Raw genomic sequence first — 27,209 nt, 5'->3', positions numbered from 1 at the left:
TATTGCGTTTATTTATTTATTTTAGGTACTACAATCAGTGCAATTTGAGCAGTCTTGGCTGCGTATTTCAGCTGAGCTTACCGAATAAAAATATATACAAACAAAATAAATTTACGTCAAACAGTACACCTGTGCTATATCATACTTTCCAAACTACATATTACTTTTCAACACAGGCAACACTTGCATAGTGTATTCCTTTTCAAAAGAGTTGGAGAAATAAAGTCATGAATTAATTTGTTGTTATCATATCGCACAAGAAACCACAAATTTAAGTTAATAGGAAGTTAGAGAAAGTTAAAGAAGGTTTAAGTTAAATAAAGCACTATGTAGTGCTTTATTTATATTGTACAATAGCTTCACTGACAAACACTTAAAGGAGCAATAGACAACCTTTTTGATTTTACTAATCATTATGAAGTTAATGTTGATTGCACAGTGCGATTGACGGCAGTGCATCAACCAATGCGCAACCATTAGCGGAAATGGACGGTGGATCCATCTACTCCATGTAGATCATAAAACCTTGAATATGAAAACAATTCATTAAAATAGGTTGATGAATGTAAATGTAATAGTGTTGTTATCAAGAAAAACCGCAGCACCCCGTTTACTTGTTTGTTTACCTGCCAGTGTTGCCCGCTCCAATATAGTGGTGACATTGATGTATCGCAGCTTTGAGCAGAAGCAGTCAATGCAGTGTTTATGTATATATGTCTATGATTGCACAACAAAAATAAATTAAATTAAACTAAAATTGTGACGACAATTAATATTTACCCCTTCAGTTAACATGCTTCTTTCTTCCTTATTTTGGTGGAGTGTGCTGATAATTTCAACAGAGCGCTCTGAGGAAAACGATCCGGTTGTCTTTGCGACAGCGGCGCAAAATTGTCTAATTCCCCTTTAAGTGTGAAAACAGCTTGTTACAATACTGTATACATTTTAGTTACATTTACTACACCGAATGACCTGAACATTAGAAAAACTTTAAACCTTTATTGTATCTCCTTTTGGGTGACAAATAACCAACCTGAGCATCATAGCCAACATCTTAAGGCAAATGCAAAACTATGCCCTTGCTGATCTCATTACAACGACATTTAATAAAGCCAAACACACAGTTATGTGTATAAGGAGGAGGAGAGGTATAACAACTTAGTTTTACGTTTTACACAGAAAAAAAAGCTAATCCTACCATAACTCTTCAGGAGGTAATGCTAGCCACTGTTGGTGTAACTACCTTTAAAACGACAAATAGCCTAGTCACATCTGCGACATCCGGTAATTTGTGTGATTTTGATTTACACATATTGATATCTGTAGCTATTTTGACGGCGAACATATGCAAGACTCATGCATTCAGACCTTTTTCAATGTTTTGGATAATGCAAATCAGTCACCTACTGTTGCCACGAGACACGGTGTAGCAAAAACAACAGAGAATGCCTTAAATTATGCCCTTAGGGAGGTGTAAAAAAATTGGGCCAAATATTCGGATTCCGGTCAAATCACCGGAATGTGACTCCACAGAGGAGGCCAGCAGGCAGACCCATCTCTATTTTTAGGCTATTCCAGGACCTTTCAAGTTTTTCCAACTCCTCAAGCTACTCAATAAGATACCTACTCAATTCCACCCATCAACTACTGTATGTAGAACATGAAAATTCATCATTTCTTTATTTCACAAATTGACCGTATTTAATGCAACAAATTAATGGGTGGGGAAATTATGGGGAAAGGCCCTCACACTTGTGTTTCCATACAAATTGTTCTCGTGGAATGTTATTTCCAGAGCCGATAAGACTATTAATACCCAGGGGGAGATTTGGGAAAAGGGGGAAATTTATAGTGTGGGAATGAGACCAATCTGCAAGCTCATGTTTCATTTGTTCTGACAGATACGTCTGGCCCCCGTCCCATTCAAACAGATTTCTACCAGACCATTTGATGGTCGGGCCAATCACAACCATTTTTCTAATATTGCGGGTGGGTTTGATGCTGCCGTTAGCAAGATGGCTGCCGCTGATGTGCAACGGTCTTTTGAATCTGTTAGCGCGACAGTATTGAATGTACCAGGCAGTACATTTTATTTTAAAAGTTTTTTTTATAACAAAGATGTGTTTGCCGTACTCAGGACAGGATTTGATAAAAGTTTAATTTACCAACTCCCTCCCTCAGTGCTACGTCACATGTTTTATTGCTATGATTGGTTGTAGGTCTATCCAACTGCGTCCAGAAACATTTAGGTCTGCGGCCATTGGTAACGCCCCTTGGAAATTGAAAATGAACTGAGAGGTTCCAGACAATTTGACTTAATACCATTTGCGAATTGTTCTGGCGTTGCCAGGCTAGGGAATTCAGGGACTGCCAGAAAAACAAACTGTAAAAAGGGGATTCCTTGGTAATTTGTGTAACATCTGATTCTTCATAAAAACAAAGCATGTTGACATAAGATAATTAAAAAATATATTTTATATTTTGAATTCCTAATCTATCAATCTTTCTTTCGTTCCATCCATCTATATACACACACACCCACACACACACACACACACACACACACACACACACACACACACACACACACACATATATATATATATATACCTATATATACATATACATATACATATACATATATATATATATATATATATATATATATATATATATATATATATATATATATATATATATATACCTATATATACATATACATATATATATATATATATATATATATATATATATATATATATATATATATATATATATATATATAATTAAAACATGAATATACAACCATTTAGACAACGATGAGCATTTGGTTAATAAAATATAAATCATGCAGGCAATAAGAACATTCTTAAGAAAATGTAATAAAGTGAGCGTATCTGCGTCTTCGGGTGACGCAAGATCCGGAGACCAGGACGCCACGTCGACAGAACGCAGCAGCGCCAACCTACACTTACTTGCGGCGGGGTGTCAAACTTTGAAACGACAGTTTTCATTTGATTTCCGTGCGGCGTGAAAGAAGAGCCTAAGAAGAATCCCACTAGAAGGCATACATCGACGGGTAGTCTTAATAATAAGAACATTTATTTAAGCAAAAGTCGCAAGCGGGGAGTGGCTGATAGCGAAACCGTGTTTTTGGGGGACCAGTTGCGCCTGAAAACCCCATCAGATGAAATGGTGAAGGTAACCGCTTCGATATTGTTTTTCTTTTTTTTTTTTTTTACTTTTCTTTGGACTAAACAACAAGTTACGTCAGACGTATAGTTGTACGAGCACGTCATTGTAACCGGAACCGTAATGCTCGTACGATTTTATTAATGTAGGAAGGCTGCCCTCTGCAAAAAAGAAAGGAAATCTCGTAACTTCTCATAATAACTTGAACACAAAAGCAAATTATTTCCGGTAAAACCTTTCTCGAACTGGTAAAAAAAAACAAAAAAAAAACGGTTGGTTACATTTCCATAACAATTAATCTCATATATTATCGGTATGTTTTCATATCGATGTAAATGCAAGAAACGTGTCATTAACTTTCCTATTGCTCAACATAGACGTAATGCTTGTCCACGTGGCATTTGGCCTTCTGATGTCAAGATTAAAGGTTTCATTTTTTATTCTTTAATTGATCTCAACTATAGCAAATTGTGAAACCGTTCATATTAACGACACGGGTGTTAACCTTTTTCAGAATGTGAACAACGTCAATGCAGATGGCCAACCTGGGGCCAGTCCCACTGGGGATGAACCCGAGTCCATGGAGAGCGACACAGCAACAGCAGGTAATGGCTAAATCCAATACTTCAGGGACCCTACTTGCCAGCTACTTTTAAAATGACCAGGTCAAAATGATCTACCTGCATTAAAAAATGCTAAATATATTTAGTTATATATATACTACCCGTATACTACCAGGAGCAGCCGGAAGAAGAAGATACTGAGTATACTTTATATATACAATATATGTTGGCGTACCTTGCATCCATGCATGAACCTTTACGGCACAATACAATAAAATACATTTATGGTCACTACCTCACTCTGATGACTTGCACTGAATGGAGTCGCCAGGGTTGAATAGTCCGGACAGTAGAGGCTCATCCGTCATGGTGGAACGGTATTTGGACTTTATAATCTTCATGTGGGAAAAGGCTGACTCACATAAATAAGTTTTCCTCATGTTTAGGTACTTTTCCTCCATGAGTAAGTTCCAAAACTGTCCATGAGCCCTAGAATTCAGCTCAATGTCAGCCTGTAAGGTCAACATCTGATTTGCCACTGCAGAAGAGTTCAGGTAGAACAGTGTTGCAATTTTTGATGCGAGTAAATCAACCTCAACATCTTCCCTAAATGGGTAGCACATAAAGCACATAATGTAGTGATTGGTTCGACAAGAGCAAAGTCTTGAAACCTTTTGTCAAGGTCTGACAGACAGTTTTCAAACTGCTCTGTGTAGCGCCCACTGTCAAGTTGCGTACCCGCCTTCCCTTGGGTCTCCAGCTCTGATGCGAGGTTTTGAAAGTTCCCCAAATCATAGCGCAGCTTTGGGGACAGAAGTTACATTTTTCGTTTGAAGGCATTAACTGAACTGATCATGTTGACCACGGTTCTGTCTTTTCCGTGCAGCTGTAAATTAAGCTCATTCAACATGTTGGTCAGATCAGTTAAAAATGTCAAGTCTAGCAGCCACTGATCGTCAATAAGTTGCTTGTATTCTGCATTTTTACTGACAAGGAGAAATTCCTTTATCTCTGGACAGAGCTCTCGAAATCTCTGCAGGAATTTCCCCCTACTAAGCCATCTCACGTCAGTGTGTAGCAAGAGGTCAGAGTAGTTGCAGTCAGCCTCCTCCAGATGTGCACGGAACAGCCGTCTTTGAAGAGATCTCGCTCAAATAATGCTTGTGGAATAAGTGAGTGAATAAGTGTGTTATTATAGTATAGTGTAGTTATTATGTGAATAAGGCTTGTGTTGTGATTGTTACCCAATGAACAAAGTTTTAAGCAACATTAGACTGGCTGCCCTGTACGTCAATCAAGTGGCAAATGCCAAATGGAGGATAGATGATAGGTTAACATCGAAAAAAAATTATTTGATTGGCACACGATCTACCCGTGCTACCTTCATGATCTACCGGTCGATCGCGATCTACCTATTGGGCACCCCTGCTCTACTTGATGGGAGGGGGCGATCTGCGAGCATTGTGCAATTCTAAAGAGATGCCCGACTGTTGATTACAATGGGGTTTTTTTTGTTCTTTGTTTTTTTTAAAGAACTAGGGATATGTTCAGAAGTCATGGTTGTGCAAGAGCTACAAGCTTTCCCCTAATAGACATGTTGTATGTAATTGCGTGCAGGAAATTTATGATCATACACCGCTCAAAATGGCATTACCTAAGAAGAAGCCACAAACATTTGCCTCAATGAACCCTATATTTATATGGGATTGTTTCATGCCTGGGCATGGGTGTTACTGTGGCTTACATCCCGACGTGCACCCGTGCTTGCACTTGCTCACTTCTACTCCATGCATAAGTGATCAAAAGGTAGCCAATACTACTAAAAATAAGACTTCTAAACATAAACATAATTCTTTCTTAAATGCATTTCAGGTACATTTGTTTTAATTTACAGAGCAGTTCCACATTTATAGTAAGTTTTAGTGGTTTAAAGGTATGAGAGTTGTGCTAATTCTGAAACACTGTAGGAAGATACAGTTTTAACATGTTAAGCAGCACAAACAATGAATTCCACAAAACTCCCAAGAAACTGCCAGGTTTGATTGACGGACACAACCAGCAGTGAAACAAACCAGTACCAGCCTAAACATGCCTGAACATTCACAAATAAGGATAAAGGTTTCAGAATCTGAAATAAGGTTATAAATGCCGTTTAGGCTTCTTATTATAATGTAGTCCAGGTCTGACTACTATAGGTACAGTAATCTTTTGATCCCTGTTCTTAAAGTGTGTGTGTGTGTGTGTGTGTGTGTGTGTGTGTGTGTGTGTGTGTGTGTGTGTGTGTGTGTGTGTGTGTGTGTGTGTGTGTGTGTGTGTGTGTGTGTGTGTGTGTGTGTGTGTGTGTGTGTGTGTCAGTGAAATCCACCTTTTTACAAATCAATTTTTTTTTCAAATAAAATAGATGGTTTTAAAATTATTGGGTTAGATGGGTCCGATCCAATATCGGTATCAGGCCGATACTGATTCACTCATCAGATATCGGACTAATGTCGCAGATCCACGTGCCGATCCAAATTCCATTCCATAGCTTGCGCTGGACCATGAAGCCGACATTTTATTTTGCTAATTTAATGGTCTGCCTCCTCGCGAATTAAACTCTGTCGATAATTAACCTGTAAAGCGCAATGTGCAAATAGGAACTCGCAAATCATCACTGCACAGCAGCTATTCAGCTGTGTTGTAGGGCTGCAGGATGGAAATTCGGGGGAAAAAACCCCCCCAAAAAAAACAACTATTGAAATACTGAAATTGCCATTTGATTGTGTATTTTTTTTTTTTTATTAAATAAATGATTATAAATGTTTAGGCTAACGTTTACATTAGAGAGCAATATTCCTGGTAACGGTGTGCAAAGTCCGCGTGGAGATGCACCGGCGCGTCTCCCTCTCCTCCGTTGGTGTGTACAAGGGAGATTGCACTTTTGACCAGAATGTCCAGTAATTCCACATATGTGGCGATGAAAGTGGGAAATAAACCCAACCATCACAGACGGAAGGTCCTCTTTTGCAGATGTTCCTAACCACCGGCTCGTGGACAGTGCCATGCCGTGAGAGTGTGGGCAGGATTATTCCTTTTTTTTTTTCTCAGGAGCTGCGAAGCCCTGCGTTATAAGGCCAACTTTGCTCAAATGCAATGTCTTAGCTTCCCAACTCACCCAACTTATTGACAATTTCCCTCTGTGTAGGAAATTAGTGGCTTGCTCGTTTTCAATTAGTTAATGAAAATGCGTAGTCCCTCTCTCTGAAGTCCAACAGTATAGTATAGATTTTCTTCAAAATAAAGACAAACAAGTTCAGAATATAATTTATAGAGAAGCACAGGTAGAAGACAATCCCAAAGACACTGAATTACAGCCACACTGCCTCAGTCAGGCAAATCCACGAAACTAAAGCATCGTCCACATTATGTGATTTCTTTCAATTGTGAACGACAATGAAAAGATTGAGTAGAACACATTTAACTTAAATTCACACATTTTCTGTCTTCTGCGCACACACATAACTGCTCTGTTTGAGTAGCACTAATCTAAAGACGGAGAACAGACAGACAAAATTTTGTGGTACTCCAGCACTCAAATGTATGTTTTTGCGAAACGCAAAATATCTCACCGGTTCCAAATTTCCAAGAGCCATGGATTCGATAAGACACGTACATTTTGATTCTGCTTATCAGTTCCTAACTTTTGGATATTTCAGTCGCGCTACCGAGTGAACGGCAGTGAGCATTTTACAGTCCATAAAAGTTGCACTTTAGGGCCCAAGCACCAAGTGGTGCAAAGGCCCTATTGAAATGCAAGGAATTCTTATAATTAACCAAATTGAATCACACTTTTGAGGGGCTAAAGATACACAAAGTTGCAAAACTTTGCACGTGCGTCAGAAGTGGTGAAATTAATACTGAAGATATTTACGTGCCAATATTCAGTTATGGTCATAGTGCCCCCTACTGGCAGGATGTTGTTTGTAACTACTAAACATGGCAAAATCTGCCTCAAACTTGACAGGTTTGCTAAGAGTCCCAGCCTGAAGACATTTACATGCCAATATTGAGTTATCGCCATAGTGCCCCCTACTGGCAGGAAGTGTTTTTTTAACTCGACTGTATTTGGTCAAATCTGCCCGAAACTTAAAGGTTTGCTAAGAGTTCCGGCCTGAAGACATCTGTGCTAATATTGAGTTATAGTCATAGCGCCAACTACTGGCAAAAGAAAATGACATGTTTTATACTTTGATGTACTCCTCCTAATAACATCTTACTCATTCACGCAGTGTCCGATGGTCACAAAAGTGCACAGCTGCGTCAACCAGTATCCTGCCAGCACCCCTGACGTGCACAAAGCGAGGGCCTGCTCATTGCTGCTTGCAGCTCTCATTTATATATTTCATTTTTTAATCCATCCTAAGTAGTTGTTCTCTAGTATTAAGAAGACACGGACACATCTCTCTGGAGTGCTCCAAAGCAGGAGGTGATGCTGCATTCACGGGAACTCTGAAAACTGTAATTCATGTCGTCAGTGACGTGACCTAGACCTAGCCCTCTCACACCTGTGTGTACAGGCCTCCTCTACCCCCAGTGAGAGGTTTTCTCTACTGCTGGAGATACAGCAGTATCAGCCCAGAGAAATTACACATCCTCCCAGAAAAAGACATGCAGATTCACAAGAACTGTTGACTTTGTGCTGCAGACGTCCACTCTCTTTGATGATGTTGTTGCTTCCATAACAACTGTTTTTTTAATATTTGGTTGTCCTAATAGATTTATTTTTTGTTATTGTCTATTATTTATTGAAATTGTTTTGGTTTTTAATTGTTTTTGTTGATCATTCCTCATTAGAAAGTTATATTTTTTTAATAAATGATGGGGAAAAGGATTAGTGGTCCACCAATTGATAGGCCGGCCTATAATTGTGCGATACTTGTGCATTTTGAGATAATAGGCATCTGCCGATGCCTGCACTCCCGAGGCCGATTTATTAAATAAAAAAAGTTTGCAGACTAGTGTTGTCAAAAATATAGATTTTTCTATGCATGGATTCCGAATATTTTAAACGGTTTCGATATTCATTTTCCACACTATCGATATACTGGTAGCAGCTGCTTCCTCACCCTCTCTTCGCTCCCACTGCGAGTCACACACACGGCCGCGGTGGCCGCATATCCCCGCCTCCTTTCACTCACTCGCCGTCTTCACTGTCTTATTCGTTCCGGTTTATTATGGTGTTACCCCATTAAAAGATGGCAAGTGCAGAGCCTCCATGACCGATTTTGAAAGAAAACAGCAGGATTGGAAATACTTTGCATTTTAGGCAAAATGTAGACCCAACTCAGAAAATTTGAGTTTCTTTTTTCTCCAGACAGCGATGTGCCGTGCGTGCGTTCCTGTGGCGATTTTCCCGTGTTTTTATCTTAGATCTTTTTATTTTTGTGTGTCCGAACTTGTACAGTATGAAACAAATTTTAAACACAACACAGTTCTTTTTAGTTTTGGTTTGATAAGGGAATGGAGCACACACAAGGCGCAGATCACGGGCGCCCACATGGTGGCGTGAGTCCTGATCGCGGAAATCTGCTATCTCGATGCACATTCACGCTTAAAAAAAACAAAACACACTGAAACATTGAAAAATGCATCAAGGAGCACCCTCGGCCCGTCCGGTACATGCCTGCCTGTGTGTCCCCACTGTCCCTTGCCGCGTCATCCCGCCTTCTGTTGTTCCTCCAGACAGCGGTGCACCGTGCGGGCTGGTTCCGCTGGTTAACATTTTGTTTAATTTGTTTCCTACATGTGAGAAACAAAAATTTTAAACACAACTGAGTCAAGGGACTGTTCTGCCCCGTTCCAAATGTCTTGGAAGTGATCCATGAAGGGGAATATCACATCCATTGGTCTGGGGAGGCGAAGCTTGAGACTCGACATCAAATATTCAAGTCAAAAAGTTATATTCTAGCTCCAGCGGGGTCTTTGATAAGTGAAACATTGTGGTGCATGGTAGTGATGCAGGACTCCTTTAAATTACTCTCGAGACATCTAAAAGAGTTGTTAATTTGCGACTATTTTTTAAATATTTTTTTTGCTAAAAATACCACTTAGATTATGCATTCTAGCCATTCTGGAATGCCTCTATACCCCTCTGTTTTAGTCCTTTTCTCGACGAGCTGTCTGTAGCTTTACACGCAAATGAGCTGCTGCTCCCCACGCCACACTCCAGCTACATGCTGGACAGGGGCGGAGGTGAATTGGCTTCCGTGATTCACGGCAAGTGGGTAAACCTTTTGTGAATCTGTCAGGGGTGTCCAAATTCCGAATCAAAAAATCGATCTTAATGGGCGTTCAATTTCGAAATTCAAAATCAAGTTCACGATTCTCCGTGTATTTTTGTGGGTAATATTGTCCGACATGGTCGCCATATTGGGACGGTCAAGATCGAATACGATTATAGAGATATATCTGCAGCCCTACCTGGCACCAGCGGATCTCGCCCTCTCAAATATGGGGGACACGCAGACGCACAAACGTAAGACCTGCCGACCGAACCGATCCCGCAGAAGACGAGGCACAGGTAGTAATTTGCCTTTACTTCCAGCGTTGCTTTCCGGCAAAAATAGCATCCATTTTTCTGTGCTTATTTTGGTGAGTAACTTAAAAGTAGTGCAATAAGTAACATATTACATAAGTAAGTACATAGTGTTATAAGTAACTTATTGTCAAAACTACACTTTATTCTAAAGTCTAGTTTGCTAAAGCTCTAAACTCTTTAAACAAACACACTCTAGGTGTGTTTGTTTAAATGTTTTCATATTTTTGGGGGGGACGCGCACAAACATAATGTAATAGGAAAAGTGCAGAACAGAAGTAAAGCATTTACACAAAAACATGTCGTTTTTACTTAAGTTCCATAGCAGCAGTGATGTGGCCTTTCTTAGACATTCAACTAACAAACTGTCACCGGAAACGTTAGGCCAGTAACTTTCTAGAAAATTACTTCTAATGTATTACCTAAGCTAAAAGTGTTAGCTAGTGCTTAACAGTAAAATAAACATACATCACAATTATTTTTTAAATACTTAGATTTCCCTTGTCTGCCGTTTTGTCACACTTTGGGACGTTGCCATCAAAAATAAACGGTATCCACTCAGCTCTTCGGTCCTCTGAGGCTAGTGGCTGATGTAGCGATTTGTGTTGGTCTGTGCAGTCAACAACAGAGCAGTTCTCATGCTTAGCTTTGTAGGCCCATGAGTTTTTCATAATTGGTGACCTTTAAGATGATCATATAAGATGGTTGATCATCTTGTCATGGTGTAGCTCGTTATAGAACTTAACATGCTCTTTTCCTTTGTTTTTCTGTGTTTTTAAAAACAGATCTAGGCAAGGAACATCCTGTGGCTCAGCCTGGTATGGTGTGGCGTGTAACCGGCGGCTTGTTCAACGTTACCAAGGGGATGGTGGGCGCTGCCGTGGGCGGTGTCGCCTGGGTGGGCGGCAAGAGCTTGGAGATTACAAAATCGGCTGTCACCTCGGCGCCCTCGATCGGGGTCGGCCTGGTGAAAGGGGGGGTGTCTGCAGTGGCGGGTGGGGTTTCCTCTGTGGGCTCCACAGTAGCCAGTAAAGTCCCGTTTACAACAAAAAGGAAAGACAAGGCAGAGTGAACGAATCTGTGAAGGCGACCACGGTGGCGATTTTTGCGGACTTGGCGACAATTATGTATCACACTCAACCCTGAGCCACAAAAGAAGCCCCGCCCATCCGGAGTATCAGCTGGTACCGGTTCTTCCAATGTTCCAAGACTTTCTTTTCATTCTTTCTTGTTTCCTCTGCACAGACCCGTTAGAGTTGTTTGGACGTCTTACTACGAATGCCGTTTGAAACTTTCCACTTTTCCATGTTTTTTCTTGTGAGCTTTATTCAAATCTTTTGTTTCAATATCTGATGTTGGGAATAATGATTCTTAAGGGGTGCAGCCTTAAATATCAGTGGGACGGTTGTTGCTTCATAATTGGTAAATGTTCATGCTCTATGCCTCACACCGACCTTGGAACACTGTTCATATGCAATCGCTCCAGTCTGCCTAATGGAGGACTCGAGAATTTAAAGGTTATGCTTTCAGAAATGCTCCAACCTAAAGTTGTGGTTTTGTCAAAAGTTAATTTCATTCCTGTGCCACTAGATTTGATCGCAAGTTCAAATGCCGTAACAGACTTGGGGCAAGTTGTGTGTGTGTGTGTGCGTGTGCGTGTGCGTGTGCGTGTGCGTGTGCGCGTGCGTGCGTGCGTGCGTGTGTGCGTGCGTGCGTGCGTGCGCGCGCGCGCGCGCGCGCTGTTGTCTATGGCAAATATTTGAAAAAGCCATATGTTTATGATTCTGCCATGTTTAAACTGGGAAATGCGATATTTTATGAAGCTTTCCTTATTCATGGAAAAACTTACATTTTTTTTACATCGCATTTATATACAATATGAGCATTTCAATGCAAAATTTCAATTTACTGTGTTCCAATATTGACTCAAACCATTGCTGGTGGACTGTGCTGATGGGAACGTGTATTTTCAAGAGATCAATAAAGTTGTTGGCAAATTTTAATTACACTGTCACATTTTACAAGGCATGTAAGAAAAAAAAAATTCAGGCTGTTGGGATAAAATTCTTACATTACACATTTCGTTGCTCTGATTGGTTCTAGGTTTATCCAATTGCATCCAGAAACATTTTGGTCTATGCCAGTTGGTTTTACCCCTTGGAAATTGAAAATAAACAGAGATTCCCAATCTGGGATCACAGCCTCTCAAATTGGGCCTTGCAACTTCACAAAATGTAGAATCCGTGGTCCTTGACTTTTGCAACACTTGGATAAATGTGAACTCACTTGCAGCCATGGAAGTGGAGGAGTAAGTCCTGACAAATCACAAGACGGCAATTATTATTTATTTATTTATTTTTGCACTGTTTCAACAAACATTAATTCGGACCTCACAGAGGAGAGAGCCTGATTGCGTCCCTGGAAGAGACAGCTTCATGGACAGCGGCAGCTCTGATGTCCCGTACACACCGGCAAGGGTCCAGCTGCAGACCTCTCTCCTGAGGCCCATTAGTTATGTGAGCCAATGGAGTTTGAGAATGACCCCCTCCTGAAGCCACTGGTTTTAAGCCAAAGGGGTTTGAGAATGACCTCCTTTGTGAGACCCCATTCTGTGAGCCACTGGCGTATGAGCATGGCTTTCAGGTTTCATTGAATTTTACTCAGTAAACTTTCACTGATTTCACCTTATCAGTCTACCGAAATCTGTTTCTGAACATATTTGAGCCGAGAAATAAGCAACCCAGATGCTGAATCTTTGCTCATATTAGATCTACAAAGCCTAATTTTAAAGTTTGTTCCGACTTTCGTGGCCGTGCTTCAAGCTTGTGGGAGACACCGAGGCTTATGGATCCGACTGCCAGCCTATCTGCGTACTACTATAATCCTGCCCCAGTGGACCCAGTACTCCTAATGGGATGTCATGATTAGTCAATAATCGAACATTCTCCACTGTTCCATCATGTTGATCAAGTCAACAATCAATTAAAAAAAATATTTTGTCATGAGTGCTGAGGACTTGTCCACCAGAGTTGTAAGTTTTGTTTTAAATGCTTTACTGTGTGAGGGAAATACATTGCGTCGACTAGACATTGACCATTGTCATACAATTTTGCCATAGCTTTTATAATAATAATAATAATAATAATAACTGGGATTGATATAGCGCCCTTCAGGAACCCAAGGACACTTTACAATGAAAAAACGGTAGGAAGGCAGGGTAGGAAAAAAAAAAAGGTAAGTAACAGAAAATTGTATGGAATTTATAAAATTTTATGGGATTACTGTTAATGACTGCATTATTTAGTAATTTAAAATATAATCGATCAAGATTTTTAGCAACAAATGAAATAAAGATGTATAATCTCATAAAAATGTTCTTACCAGTATGGTGTACAAAAAAAACAAAAACACCCATGGGTCTGTGAGAAACAATCCAAATCATTTACGCAAATTGTGTAATCCACTATAGAGCCACTGTATTTTAAAATGGTCTTGCTTTCTGTAGACATGAGAATTTGTAAGAGCCACCAAGGCTGCAGGACAGAAGATAATTTCCATTGTCCCGGCTGTCATGTCACAATAAAAAGGAAGGATCATATGTGCAGGCATTTGCAATCCTGCAATAGGGCAGCACCTCTGCCTGTGTCAACGTCCAGCCGCACTGCTGTACCTCTGCCTGTGTCAACGTCCAGCCACACTGCTGATGGTGGCCGGACGTTGCCACAGGCAGTCCGGCCACCATCTTGTGTTGGGTCAAGACAAAGTAGAAGAACAACTTATTGAAGCACACAATGAAGAAGGTCAGGAGTTGATGGGGAAATATTTTGTTTGAGTTTGGACATCAAGATGTCGATTTGTTCATGTTCGAAGTCATAGACATTCTTGACATTCCCGTGTGTGCAAACTTTAAAAGTCTATGAAATAAAAAAAAAGTTTGGAGCCATTAGCCTACCTTCCGTGTTGTGAATGTTTGTTGTTTTCTTTGGACCCCTACAATCACCGCCTGTAGCTACACTGGAATTTGAAATTTGTAATATATGGTTTTTTGTTTTTTTGCATAAATTGTTTAATAATATTGATGTCTTTTAATATTTGACATATAAATGACTGTGTGTGTGTGTAGTTTTTATAGAATTATATTTTGTGAACTATTCACTCATACATATTAATATGTTAATGATATGAATACATGGGTATTTGTTTTTACTTATCAATACTTATTTTAGTAACTAATATTGATGTATTTTAATAATTGTAATATATCCCAGTTTATATAGGCTTCATATGTTTGTAATTAGATTTATAATATACAGTTTTCACATAATTACATTTTGTGAACTATGCCCTGCAAGAGGAAAATACAATACATCCTCCGACCAGCGGGGGTGTTGGCTCACAGAACTGGGGGCCTCAGGAGGGAGGTGGCCTGTGCGTCTGGTTTCTATGGAAGGCCATAAGCACAAAGTAGCGTGTTGGAAAAAACGTGTTAACACGTACAAAAACTATGGAAGGCCATAAGCACAAAGTAGCGTGTTGGAAATAACGTGTTAACACGTACAAAAACTATGGAAGGCCATAAGCGCAAATAACGTGTCGATAATAACGTGTTGAAAACAACATGACGTTTTTCTGCTTGTGGCCAATGAGGAACGTTGCATCAAGGAAGTCATAAATATCCATGAGGACGGCTGCGTCACGAATGTCGAACAACGATGCAAGAGACACGCTGTGCATAAATTACTGACACTGTGCAGAAATTAATATACGTACATGCTATGCAGTCGTTACAGGCAGTGCCGTAGTATGGAAGGCCATAAGTGCAAATAATTTGTCAGAAATAGCGTGTTAACGCGTCAGAAAACAACGTGTTACGTGTCACTTCTGACACGTTAACGCGTCGTTTTATGACTTGTGACATAATCATGCGTGGCACGGTGGCGCAGTGCATTGCACTGCTGCCTCACAGCAAGACGGTCCTGAGTTCGATTCCCGCCTGGGGCACTGTTGGCACCGTGCTCCGGCGGGTTATCTCCCAAATAGGTGCCTTTCTGTGTGGAGTTTACATGGGGTTTCCTCCACCTCATGTCAGTAAGGACCCCCCTCAAAAACATGGACGTGCACACATCATCTTCTGACCAGCGATGGACACTTATGCTGCTCACTGCTCCTGGCTGTGCCCCCAGAGGATGGACAAGCCAGGATGGGTTAAATGCAGAGGAACCATTTCACCGGCGACCATCAAAGCGTGTGTGCGTGTGTGTGCAAGCATGTGTTGTAGTGTGACAAATAAAGACTGTTTCTTCTTAATCGATGACGTTGACACGTTAAAAAAAGACTTGTTGACACCTTGAAATGTCACAGCCGGGTTCCATTCTTATCTAATAGGGGTGATAAAAAGGAAGTCTGAGGAACAGTGATTTTATCCCATTCTTCCTGCCAATTGTTTTTCATTTCTGTTTATTGTGATTCTGATTATACTTTTAACCTCAGCCTTGCTATATTTTATGACAACATTTATTTATGTTCCTTAATTCTGAATCATGTTTGAGCTATGTATCTGGCTGCATGTATTTGCATGTATCTAATACTTGTTACCATACTTTATAATATAACTAATTTATATTTTTCCCCTTGCATATTTATCTGACAGCTCAATCCACCCACACAAATATGTGCAGCCATCCACATGAATTTCATTTATATTCCTGCCTCTAAATTCTGGATATTGTTTGAACTATGTCTTGTCTTGTACCTGACTGTATGTATTTAATACTTGTTAGTGTAAATTGACAAACTGACAAATTGACTTTGCTGATTACATATGTAAATTGACATCTGTTAGTGCAATTGGTTTATGTTCTTCTATCCAGCTTAGAACTAGTAGAATAGCTTTTTGGCTGTTGCTGTTCCCAGCCACTGTAGCCATAATCCAAAATATGAAGTTATGGCTCACATTAAGTGCATTTAGTTAACCTCAAGATGCATAATACATACGTACACACACACACACACACACACACACACACACACATATATATATATAAATATATGTGTGTGTGTGTGTGTGTGTGTGTGCACAGGTACTCCTCACATACTCCTCACGTTTCATTCCTAGGACCAGTATTATTTCATGATAAGGGGGCGTGGCGATTGCCAACGCTACTGTAATGAATGAATACTGACAGACTGCACGAACGAGACTGAGAACAGTGATGAGTTGAGATGTATACAGTGTATATAGTGTATATAGTATACATACAGGGTGATGCGCAATGAGATGCTTGACGCTGAGACGCCACGCACGCTGCGGTATTGTCCGCAGCGCACAATACAGACTGGTAGGAGAGCTGGTCGTGAGTCCGAACGGTCGTTAAATAGGTAGGTCGTAAAGTGAGGAGTACCTGTCTGTCTGTCTGTCTGTCTGTGTATATATATATCTGAATGTCGCAGCTGAAATCGAGACTCATAAGACCGGACAACGTTTTTCCAATCTTCTATTGTCCATTTTTGGTGAGTCTGTGCGAATTGTAGCCTCAGTTTCCTGTTCTTAGCTGACAGGAGTGGCACCCGGTGTGGTCTTCTGCTGCTGTAGCCCATCTGCTTCAAGGTTCCAGGTGTTGTGTGTTCAGAGATGGTATTCTGCATACCTTGGTTGTAAAGAGTGGTTATTTCAGTTACTGTTGCCTTTCTATCATCTCAAACCAGTCTGCCCATTCTCCTCTGACCTCTGACATTAACAAGGCATTTTCGTCCACACAACTGTCGCTCACTGGATATTTTCTCTTTTTCGGGCCATTCTCTGTAAACCCTAGAGATGGTTGTGCGTGAAAATCCCAGTAGGTCAGCAGTTTCTGAAATACTCAGACCAGCCCATCTGGCACCAACAACCATGCCATGTTCAAAGTCACTTAAATCCCCTTTCTTCCCCATTCGGATGCTCGGTTTGAACTTCAGCAAGTCATCCTCACCAAGGCTTCATGCCTAAATGCAATGAGTTGCTGCCATGTGATTGGCTGATTAGCTATTTGTGTTAACAAGCAATTGAACTGGTGCACGCAATAAAGTGGCCAGTGAGTGTTTATAGTGGTGGGCTAAAGCTTCTTCAGACAAGCAAAAGGCAGGCAATTAGATTTCCCAACTAAGTGCTTTATTCTTTATTCATCGGAGTGCTCAACCTTTTAACCACCACGGTGTTGTCCTGCCAGGCAGGTCACTAGGTGTCCTAGGTCACACACACTCTCACTCCTGGTGCCACAATCATAACACCATCAGAACACATAAAAGTAATAATCTATCATAATACATGTAACATGGCTAACTAACACCAACAACGGCATAACAATTAACATTACTGTGACTAAGAACACATAAAACATTGGCCGTTTCTCATTACCAAGTACGCGAAGTCCGAACTTGCGGACTCGGTAGTTCAGACTTGGCAATTTCGACTCGGGAGTACAGGCTCCAGGGGGCCAATACCACTGCTTGGTGCGAAATGCATTCTGGGATATTTGGCTGTCCCAAGTCCACACAAGTCACCACCGATGCATCCTCGATAAAATGGGCGGAGCAAGTCCACATCCGGGCAAATTGAGAACAATATTAATAATAATAATAATAAATAAATATTATTATTATTATTATTATTATTATTATTATTTTATTTTTCTCGATTTGTGCCGTCAATTCAAATAAATATATAATTACAACATACTTTTGTTCCGGCATATTCACCGTTACTTTGTTTGGGGTCCTTGCTTGGCTGGTAGTCGGGCGCCAGTCGCATTGTTGTTAGCGGCACAGCTAAAGGTTGTTACTGCAGAGAAATTTCAAGGAACAAAAATATCCCACTCTTTCTGGATCTGTGTCGAGAAATGAATTTAGAATTGCTCGGTAATATATACTTTTATACTGCGTGGATGCATGGCTGTTGTTTGTCCATGTTTCAGCGTTACTTAGCCTAGGTTAGCATTTATTACAACCAAATAGCTAGCGAGCTCTGGCGCATGTATGGGAGCAGCTGGTCCTTTGGAAATGTCAGACGTTACCAAGGGCATTCCGTGTTTTCTTACATTTCACAGCGAACGCCAATGCTGTTTTAATTGCCGAGTTGAGGTTGGATATTATTCGTTTAAATGACGGTTTATCTAGGTAAAGTAAACGTTGCTTAGCGCAGCATTACTATCACCAACAGCTGTCATCCGTCTGCGGTCGATAGATATGTGGTTTAATGCCAGATGTGATTTCTTTACGATTTAAAATGATTTCCCCTCTTGGTTTGTTTCTAGAATCATTCGGGCAGAACTACCCAGAGGTAACGAATCTACAATGCGTTTTAACTGATGTCACTGGCCTTTTCCTGCCAGTGTTGGATTTCGTTTTCTCGAAAATACATATTGCAAGGATTCGCCTGTAGATTTACACACTACGATTTTGACAGGAGGCCGATGGCACCTTGGATTGCATCAGCATGGCACTCACCTGCACCTTTAACCGCTGGGGCACCCTGTTGGCTGTCGGTTGCAATGATGGCCGTATTGTCATTTGGGATTTCCTTACGCGGGGAATTGCTAAAATCATAAGTGCACACATCCATCCCGTCTGCTCGCTATGGTAAGAGACATAATAGAAGTTTGTGTGTGTGAATTTCCTTACTCTTGTTCAGTAACGAATCCGGGGGGATCCATATTGTTTTATTTCTACTAATCTCACCTACCCCCTCTCTGTGATACATAATGTAGTAGTCTATAAATATAATCAGCTTAATATGTTTGGCAGAGATTTGCTTTTGACTTCCCTGATCTCCCTATTTGTGAGGAGGATACGGTTACATAATTGATGCATGTACTCCTGCGAAGTATCTACTTAAAAAAAAGTTTAGAATCAGTGTACCCGAAGATGGTTATTTACGCATTCCAATCACTGAAACAAATGCAGTATTTTATAACAATAACACTTACAAAGTAACCTCTCTGTCTCCAGTTGGAGTAGAGATGGCCACAAGTTGGTCAGTGCATCAACAGACAATATAGTCTCCCAGTGGGATGTCCTGACAGGTGACTGTGACCAGAGGTTCCGATTCCCATCACCCATCCTGAAACTACAGTACCACCCCAGAGACCTGTGAGTTGACATAGGTGTTTCATCGGTATTTCATCGGTATTATTAGCTTAATTGTTTGCAACTATAAGTTGTCATGGGTTAGAATTCTTTGTGCCCTACTGCCAAGCTGAAACAATGTGTTCTTCATCCCCAGTAAGGCCTATCACTATTATAAAAAGTTTCAAGTTCATTGTGTTTGCTGTCGCATGTTTATTTTTTATGTAAATAATGGCCTTTTGTTTTTATTAAATGTCATTATTATATATACTTTTTTCATTTTTAAAGGGACAAAGTCCTGGTGTGCCCCATGAAGTCAGCCCCTGTCCTGTTGACACTGTCGGACTCCAAACACGTGGTCCTGCCTGTGGACGATGACTCGGACCTGAATGTCGTGGCAGCCTTTGACAGACGGGGGGAGTACATCTACACCGGAAATGCCAAGGGAAAGGTCAGTGGCCTCTGTCTCTGTTTGGTTGGGGGTTGGGGGGGACTTCTCTTCTGTCCAGGTTTTAATTGAAGGACATACATTGGTAGAAATACACGTTTCAGTTTCCCAAATTACATTTAGCATGTTCTTCTAAGGCTTAAACATTTGCCCCATTTGACTGCTATTAAGCAGAGTAAGAATGGGGAAACTCACAATATTGTCCATATGTTAATAATAAAAATCTTCCCAAATCATGCCTTTTATCATTTTGTTTTTTCAGTGTTAATGACTCTTTTGCACTTCCAGAAAAATATTTTCTTTTGACTATGTCCAAATTAACATAAGAGACTGAGGTGAGGTGAACCTGTTTCGCTACAGGAAACAAACTGAGAGTATTAAAGATATTTATTCTGCAGAATAAAGAGAAAGAGCACTTCAAAACAGTGATGCTGCTCATTTTACCCTTGCTTCTGCCGAAGATGCCTCTATACCAGTGAGTTTGTGGACCATTGGGTAGGTGTCATTAACAAGACTATGCCCCCCAATCACATCACCTGGTGTTTCTTTTATACAATGATTTAACAGTCAAACTCCGGTCACAGGTACAATCTTACTGTGCTATAAAACAAACCACAATGCTCTGTCAAGCCCCCTGGGGTTATCCTTATCTCCACACAAGGTTGAGTGAAGAAGTAATGTGGTCTTGTCTTAACAATCTTAAAAAACTGTGTCTTCAATGTGAGCTCTGAGTGAGTCATTAAAACCCAAGACAATGTATTTTAAAAAGCTACATAAGATACAAAAAGGCTATTGTCTAATATAAGATATATGAAACATCATTCAAAGCATTGATCATCTGCATTTTCTTTCACACTTGATACAGGGAGTATTGGCCTGGGACACAACCAGAAGAAAGTCCTAGAACAATATGATAACCTGTACATCTGTGATTCTCATAGATCCTGGTATTGAACACAGATACCCAGGAGCTTGTGGCCTCCTTTAGAGTCACTACCGGCACAAGCAACACCACAGCCATCAAGTCCATAGAGTTTGCACGCAAAGGCAGGTGAGTAGATCATATTTGTCCACAGAGGGTGTTCAGTTGTGCGGTGGGGTCTTACAAACAAGATGACAACAACAAAGCCAAAGTAAAAATATAGCTGCAGGCAGCAATGCATGGGGTCCAGGATAGTTGCAGCAATTGCACCAGTGGCAATAATGGAATCAATTAAAGACAGTTCGATTAAATATGGTTATTAATATACTGCACTTTGTTTTAAAGAAGTATAAATCAAAGCGCAGCACCTCAAGCTGCTTCCACTCTTACAGATATGGTCTGACGTTCATCAAACTTGGACCGCAGCATGTCTGGACCAGAGTTTGCGTTAGAAAAATTTGGTGTTTTGGTGATTTCAATGTCCCAGACAAATCGGAGGCATTCCAGGTGAATATTATGTGTTTATTGAGTTTAAAAACAATTCATAGGCTGGCTATATAAAGAATGAAATCATGAAGGCATGTCGATTTATAATATTTTTTAATTGAATATTCAAAATAGAATAAGTCCCGTCAGTTCAGCTATTTTAAAAATAAATAAATAATAACTGCTAATATATTACTACTTGAAATGAAATAGCAAGTGACGCTGTGCATCCCCCTGCTGCTTTGTTTCCTTATTGAACCGAAAATAAAAAGAAACGTTGAAACAGTTGGTTTCATACAAGTTAGGAAACACAAAAAATTAAATACATCTAATAATAAAAACACAGGAAAACCGGAACGCACGGCGCAGTGCTGTCTGGGAGAGAAAAAAATACTCCACTCTAATTCTCTGAGGTAGGTTTATATTTTGCCTCAAATACAAAGTATTTCTAAGTAGCACTCCTGTTGTTTTCTTTCAAAACCGGTTGCGGAGGCTCCACACTGGCCACCTTTCATGAACTAACACCATAACAAACCGGAGTGCCTGAGACAGCGAGTGAGTTAGAGGAGGCGGGGCTATGTGGGCTCTCTGTGGGAGAGAAGAGAGGGCAAGGAATATTGGAATATCCTACCGGCATATCGATAGTGCAGAAAATGACTATTGAAGCAGTTTCCAATATTCAGAATCGATATCATGACATTTTTTCTTTATCGGCCTCGTGAGAGCAGGCATTGGCCGATGACGATTATCGCAAAATGCGCAAATATCAGTCCAATTAATCGGCCGAACCTATCAATCGGTCCACCACTAGTCAGCTTTAGATCATCGAGGAAAAACATTTGGCGATAATTATCTTTATTCTTTTATTGCCCAGCATTAATTCAAACTGTGTTTCAAGGGAATTATTTTCACCGGACATTATGACTGGTCAATTATTGGATAACAGAAACGCTGGTCTGGACAACCCTTAAAACAATTAATTTGTTTCCTCTCCCTGGGTTTCATGGTTTCTGAACACCAGGCACTTTCAGACGGAGACTGGCTAGAAGAAGAATAATAATGAGAGCTGCAAGCATTTATGAGTGGGCCCTCGCTCTGCTCATGTTGGGGGTGCTGGCGGGATACCGGTTGACACAGCCTTGCACTTTTGCGACCATTAAACACTGTGCGGGGGAGAAATGTGTTTTTAGGAGGAGTACGTCAAAGTATGAAAAAATGACATTTTCTATTGGCATTAGGCACCACTATGACCATAACTCAATATTGGCATGTTAATGTCTTCAGGCCGGAACTCTTAGCAAACCTGTGAAGTTTTGGGCTGAATTCACCATGTACAGTCGAGTTACAATCCACTTCCTACCAGTAGGGGGTGCAATGACCATAACTCAACATTTCAAGTTTGATGCAGATTTAACAATGTGCAGTCAAGTTACAAACCACTTCTTGTTTTGGTTTGGTGGTGAAATAAACATAGAAATTAGACGACACGCCCAGAGCGTGGGCAACTCAAACTTTTAACAACTTAAACATTGTTAAGGTCTTTTATAAGTCATTTCCCCCTGGGATTATTAAAGTATTTCTGATTCTGATTCTGATTATACATGCTGACCAAGTTTGAGGTGGATCTGATTAACCGCCTAGGAGGAGTTAATTAAATTTCAACCCCTGTGAATGGCAAAAAATGCACAAAAATTTCACAATACGGCACATTCATAATGCCTTACTTCCTGTTCGGTTTAGGTCATTGCACAAAGGGACTTTGTGTCATGGGCTGTTGCATGTGCCAACCAAATTTCATACATCCAGGCGAAATGTACGAGAGGGCTACTTCATTCAGACCGATAGAATATGTAAATTTCAACCACTTCTAACGCATGTGTAAGGTTCAGTTTTTGAGCATCTTTAGGCCCTTAAAAATGCGATTCATTCGTCCTCAGAAAAATAATAATAATAATTCCTTGCATTACAATAGAGCCTTTGCACCAGTTGGTGCTCGGGCCCTGATATTATTATTATTATTATTATTATTATTATTATTATTATTATTAATAATCATCGTCATCATCACTATAATAATCGTAATTATCTTAAAAAAAAAAAAAAATTGGTTCCTCGCACTCTCAATGCAAGGGACCATTGGGCCCTGCACTTTTGTGCTCGGGCCCTAATACTCTCTTTAAAAAAAAAAATTGGTTCCATGCACTCTGGCTCCCTGGCACTTTCGTGCTCGGGCCCTAATAATTTTTACAAAAATAATAGGTTCCTCACACTCTGTGGTAGGGACCGTTGGGCCCTGCACTTTCGTACTCGTGCCCTAAAAATAGCTGCCGCTAGCAGTTCTCCAGGTAAGTCGGTGTGACAGGGTGATGTCTGACCTAATGATGTTCAAGGCCTATGTGCAATCCTGTAGATTTTATTAATGTGTTTTTAGTGAAGATTCAGAGTGGAGTGCTAAGTTGGCCATAGTGGGCTCTGAGCCGCTAAAACTTTATGTGGACCAAATTTGTAGGAGGAGTTATGGTTAAGGCGAAAGGTCCAAATGGAGGAAAAAGCATGACAACTAGTAAAAGATAAGTGTTTTATTAAACAGTTGGACAAAACAATTGGACAACACAACAATAGCCCAAAATATATCAATGTGTTTTTTTTCAGGGTTTTGTTCAGAGTTGTTTCGGAGAGTATTTTATTCTTTTAGTCTTTTTTTTTTTTTGTGTGGCTGACCTAAAGCAGCATGTTCTGCCCACCACTTCTTCCTGCCTTGGGATTTCAGCTTCTTTGAGGCATCTGGAACCCCAAAACACAATATAATTATATTATTTCATAACACACACAAAAAATGCATATAGTACTTGAGTATCTACCGATACTCAATATATCAAACAATAGTTGCGCAGTGCACACTTCAAGTACATTAAAGTCTTGAAAACCATCCAATGTTCAGTTGTGACCAAAAGTTTAGATACACTTGTAAAGAACATGTATGTCATGGCAGTCTTGAGTTTCCAATAATATCTACAACTCATATTTTTGTGTGATGGAATTATTGGAGCACATACGTCTTTATCAAAAAAAAACCATGAATTTAGGTTATTTTATGAATTTATTATGGCTCTTGTGAAAATGTGACATAATCTGCTGGGTCAAAAATATGCATACAGCAACTTGAATTATAAATGTTGGTGATGTAGGAAGTTGTCAATCAAATGTTCTTTGAGGCATGGCCTCTTAACTTCTTGTAGGTGATTTGGATTGATTTACAGCTTGTGACTTCTCTGAGCCCATTTAAATAGGGCTTGTTTGATACACTCAGTGTATCAAAGACTCAGTCACAAACACTACAATGGGAAAGTCTAAGGAGCACAGCACTGATCTGAAAAAGTGGCTTATTAATTTGATCAAGTCAGGAATAATTGGAGCCATTTCCAAGCAGTTACAGGTCCCAAGATCAACTGTGCAAACAATTGTTTGTAAGTATAAAGTGTCTGGTATAGTTGTCACTGCCACCATCAGGAAGAAAATGCAAGCGATCACCTGCTGCTGAGAGAAAATTGGTCAGGATGGTCAAGAGTCAACCAAGAACCACCAAAAAGCAGGTCTGCGATGAAATAGATGCTGATGGAACACAGGTGTCAGTGTCCACAGTCAAGTGTGTTTTACACAGCCATGGGCTGAGAGTCTGCCTTGCAAGAAGGAAAACCTTGCTCCAGAAGCGGCACCTTAAGGCTTGGCCGAAGTTTGCTGCTGATCGTATGGACAAAGAAAAGGCCTTCTGGAGGAAAGTTCTAGGGTCAGATGAAACTAAAAATTTGCTCTTTTGGAGCGGCAGGCTCGGTTGGAGCGGTGCGTCTTGGGGCTGCGTATGGGTCTGTTGAAAGGGTGGACGCGCTGCTAGGCCCGTCCGGGCTGGGGCTTGCGCAGGACGCGCTGCACGTTACAACTTACCAACGAGACCTCAATCCACCTGTCAGCCCTGTTTTCCACCTGGGGGGACATGAACTCTCTGAGTCTGAACAACCGTACTCTCACAGGCGACCCAAGTTGCCAGAGTGGACGATATGTGCAGCTAATGGGATTCTTAAATCACACTGTGAAAAAGGTATCCGATCAGCACGTAAACAGCATGAATTTCCATTTTCCCAGACTGTAAATCATGGAAACGTGATATGGGACTCCATGTCTAAACCTAAATGTATCCTGCGTGGACACTTGAACATTCGGAGTATAATATCAAAAGGAGATCAAATTCAACACCTGCTGACGGACTCTAAACTAGACTTCCTACCTCTGAGTGAAACCTGGCTTAATTGTAATATTTCAACCAGTATGATTGATGTTCCCGGTTATGTTTGCTATAGAAAGGACAGATCATCTGGCAGGGGAGGGGCGTATTGTTTTATGTCAAAGACACTTTTAAAATGTAACAAAATCAAACAGGACACATCTTTAGAATGTCTAGCCTTAAATGTAGTATTGTCCCCCAAGATGAATTTTAACGTTGTAATCCTGTATAATCCACAATCACATGATGTCTCATTTTATCATTGTTTGGATGAATTGCTTATACTGTTCAATTGTCGCTCTGAATCTCTCTTTTTTGGAGACTTTAATATAAATTGCCTAGACAAAAGATGCAAACAAAAGTTGAAAATGATCATTTCAAAATACAATTTTCAACAAATGGTAAAGGGTCCAACAAGAATTACTCGAAGGAGTAAAACCATGATTGATCTGATAGTCACAAAAACACCCGAATGAATTGCAAGGACTTTTAAATTAATAACGAGCCTTTCTGACCATAACATGACCCTGATTGTCAGAAAAATAACAAAACAGTCTCTGCCAATATTTATGAATGAACAAACCAGGGAATGCAGTTGTTCCCAAAAATAAAATGCCACAATTTGAAAACGAACGAAATAATATTGACTGGAATGACGTTTTACAATCCAATAATTTAGACAACTGCTGTAACACTTTGATGAAAACTCTCAAAGAACTGATTGAGAAATATACAAAAATCTTTAAATGCATGCGACGAAGAATCTCATTACCCTGGCTGAATAATAACATTCGTCAGTTAAAGGGGAAAAAAGATCTTGCACTGAAAAAGGCACTGTCGACTAAAAGGAATACAGACCTCCTTATCTTTAAGGGACTGACAAATAGGGTAGTTAGGGAACTGTGCAAGGCAAAAACTACATATTTCACACAACTGATTACGGAATCTGAAGGAAATAGCACCTCTTTTTGGAAACACCTACTGTAAATAGTGTTACTAAACTTAAGCACAGTCAATGAAAATCAATAACACAACTGGAAGTAAATGGAGTGATTAGCACTGACAGCATAGAAATTGCAAATTAATTTAATAATTACTTCATTCAATCAGTGGAGGAGCTTGCTGAAAAATTTGAACCAGTAAAACTAACACAGGTAGACTCATCACAGTCTTTCTATATTAAGGCGGGTAAACCAAGAGAAAGTAGTTATATCATCAACAAATTAAGTAACTCAAAGGCAAAGGATCTGTTTGGGTTGGATACTGTCCTTATCAAAACACACAGCTCCACCCTGATCAAACCTATAACGCTTTTGATAATCCTCTCCATCGGAACTGGTGAATTCCCACAAAGCTGGAAAACAGCGGTCATAATGCCAATTTTTAAGGCTGGAGCACCAGACCAAGCAGGTAACTATAGACCAATTTCTATTCTCCCCATTCTCTCTATTCTCCCCGTTCTCTCAAAGGTCTTGGAAAAAATTATTGCAGAACAGAGGTTGATCACCTTGAAAGCAATGAACTTATTTATCCTAAACAATTCGGATTTAGGCCAGGGTACTCAACGGAAATGGCCAACTACTATCTCACTGAAAATATCAAGAGCTCATTAGACAAGGGTAATGTAGTGGGGGCGGTGTTTATAG

The 27,209-nt window shown here is 40.2% G+C and overlaps 2 protein-coding genes across 4 annotated transcripts in view; both read left to right on the top strand.

The window, feature by feature from the left end:
• Positions 1–2,937: 2,937 nt before the first annotated feature.
• On the top strand, positions 2,938–12,332 carry LOC307230265 (transmembrane protein 263). Of its 2 annotated transcripts, none has more exons than XM_080000515.1 (3): positions 2,938–3,201; positions 3,707–3,797; positions 11,115–12,332. In XM_080000515.1, exons 1-3 carry the CDS (start codon positions 3,193–3,195, stop codon positions 11,399–11,401), a joined length of 387 nt encoding a protein of 128 aa, XP_079856641.1. In that variant the 5' UTR covers positions 2,938–3,192; the 3' UTR covers positions 11,402–12,332. The 2 variants fall into 2 exon arrangements, with proteins under 2 accessions (XP_079856641.1, XP_079856642.1); XM_080000516.1 differs by lacking the exon at positions 2,938–3,201 and adding an exon at positions 3,615–3,619.
• Positions 12,333–18,100: 5,768 nt separating this feature from the next.
• The window catches only part of rbbp5 (retinoblastoma binding protein 5), a 50,991-nt gene continuing 41,882 nt past the window's right edge, over positions 18,101–27,209 (top strand). For both annotated transcript variants that reach the window (XM_080001298.1, XM_080001297.1), the window contains exons 1-6: positions 18,101–18,222; positions 18,618–18,643; positions 18,770–18,942; positions 19,312–19,452; positions 19,717–19,879; positions 20,818–20,927. In XM_080001298.1, the coding sequence (XP_079857424.1) occupies positions 18,204–18,222; positions 18,618–18,643; positions 18,770–18,942; positions 19,312–19,452; positions 19,717–19,879; positions 20,818–20,927 (632 nt within the window). In that variant the 5' untranslated portion in view covers positions 18,101–18,203. The remainder of the gene's footprint in view (positions 18,223–18,617; positions 18,644–18,769; positions 18,943–19,311; positions 19,453–19,716; positions 19,880–20,817; positions 20,928–27,209) is intronic.

Source organism: Zeus faber (assembly GCF_960531495.2).
Source record: "Zeus faber genome assembly, chromosome: 5".
In the NCBI taxonomy this organism is placed as follows: Eukaryota; Metazoa; Chordata; class Actinopteri; order Zeiformes; family Zeidae; genus Zeus; species Zeus faber.
Note: the sequence above shows the minus strand (reverse complement) of the source record. Positions and strands in the feature narration are given on the sequence as shown.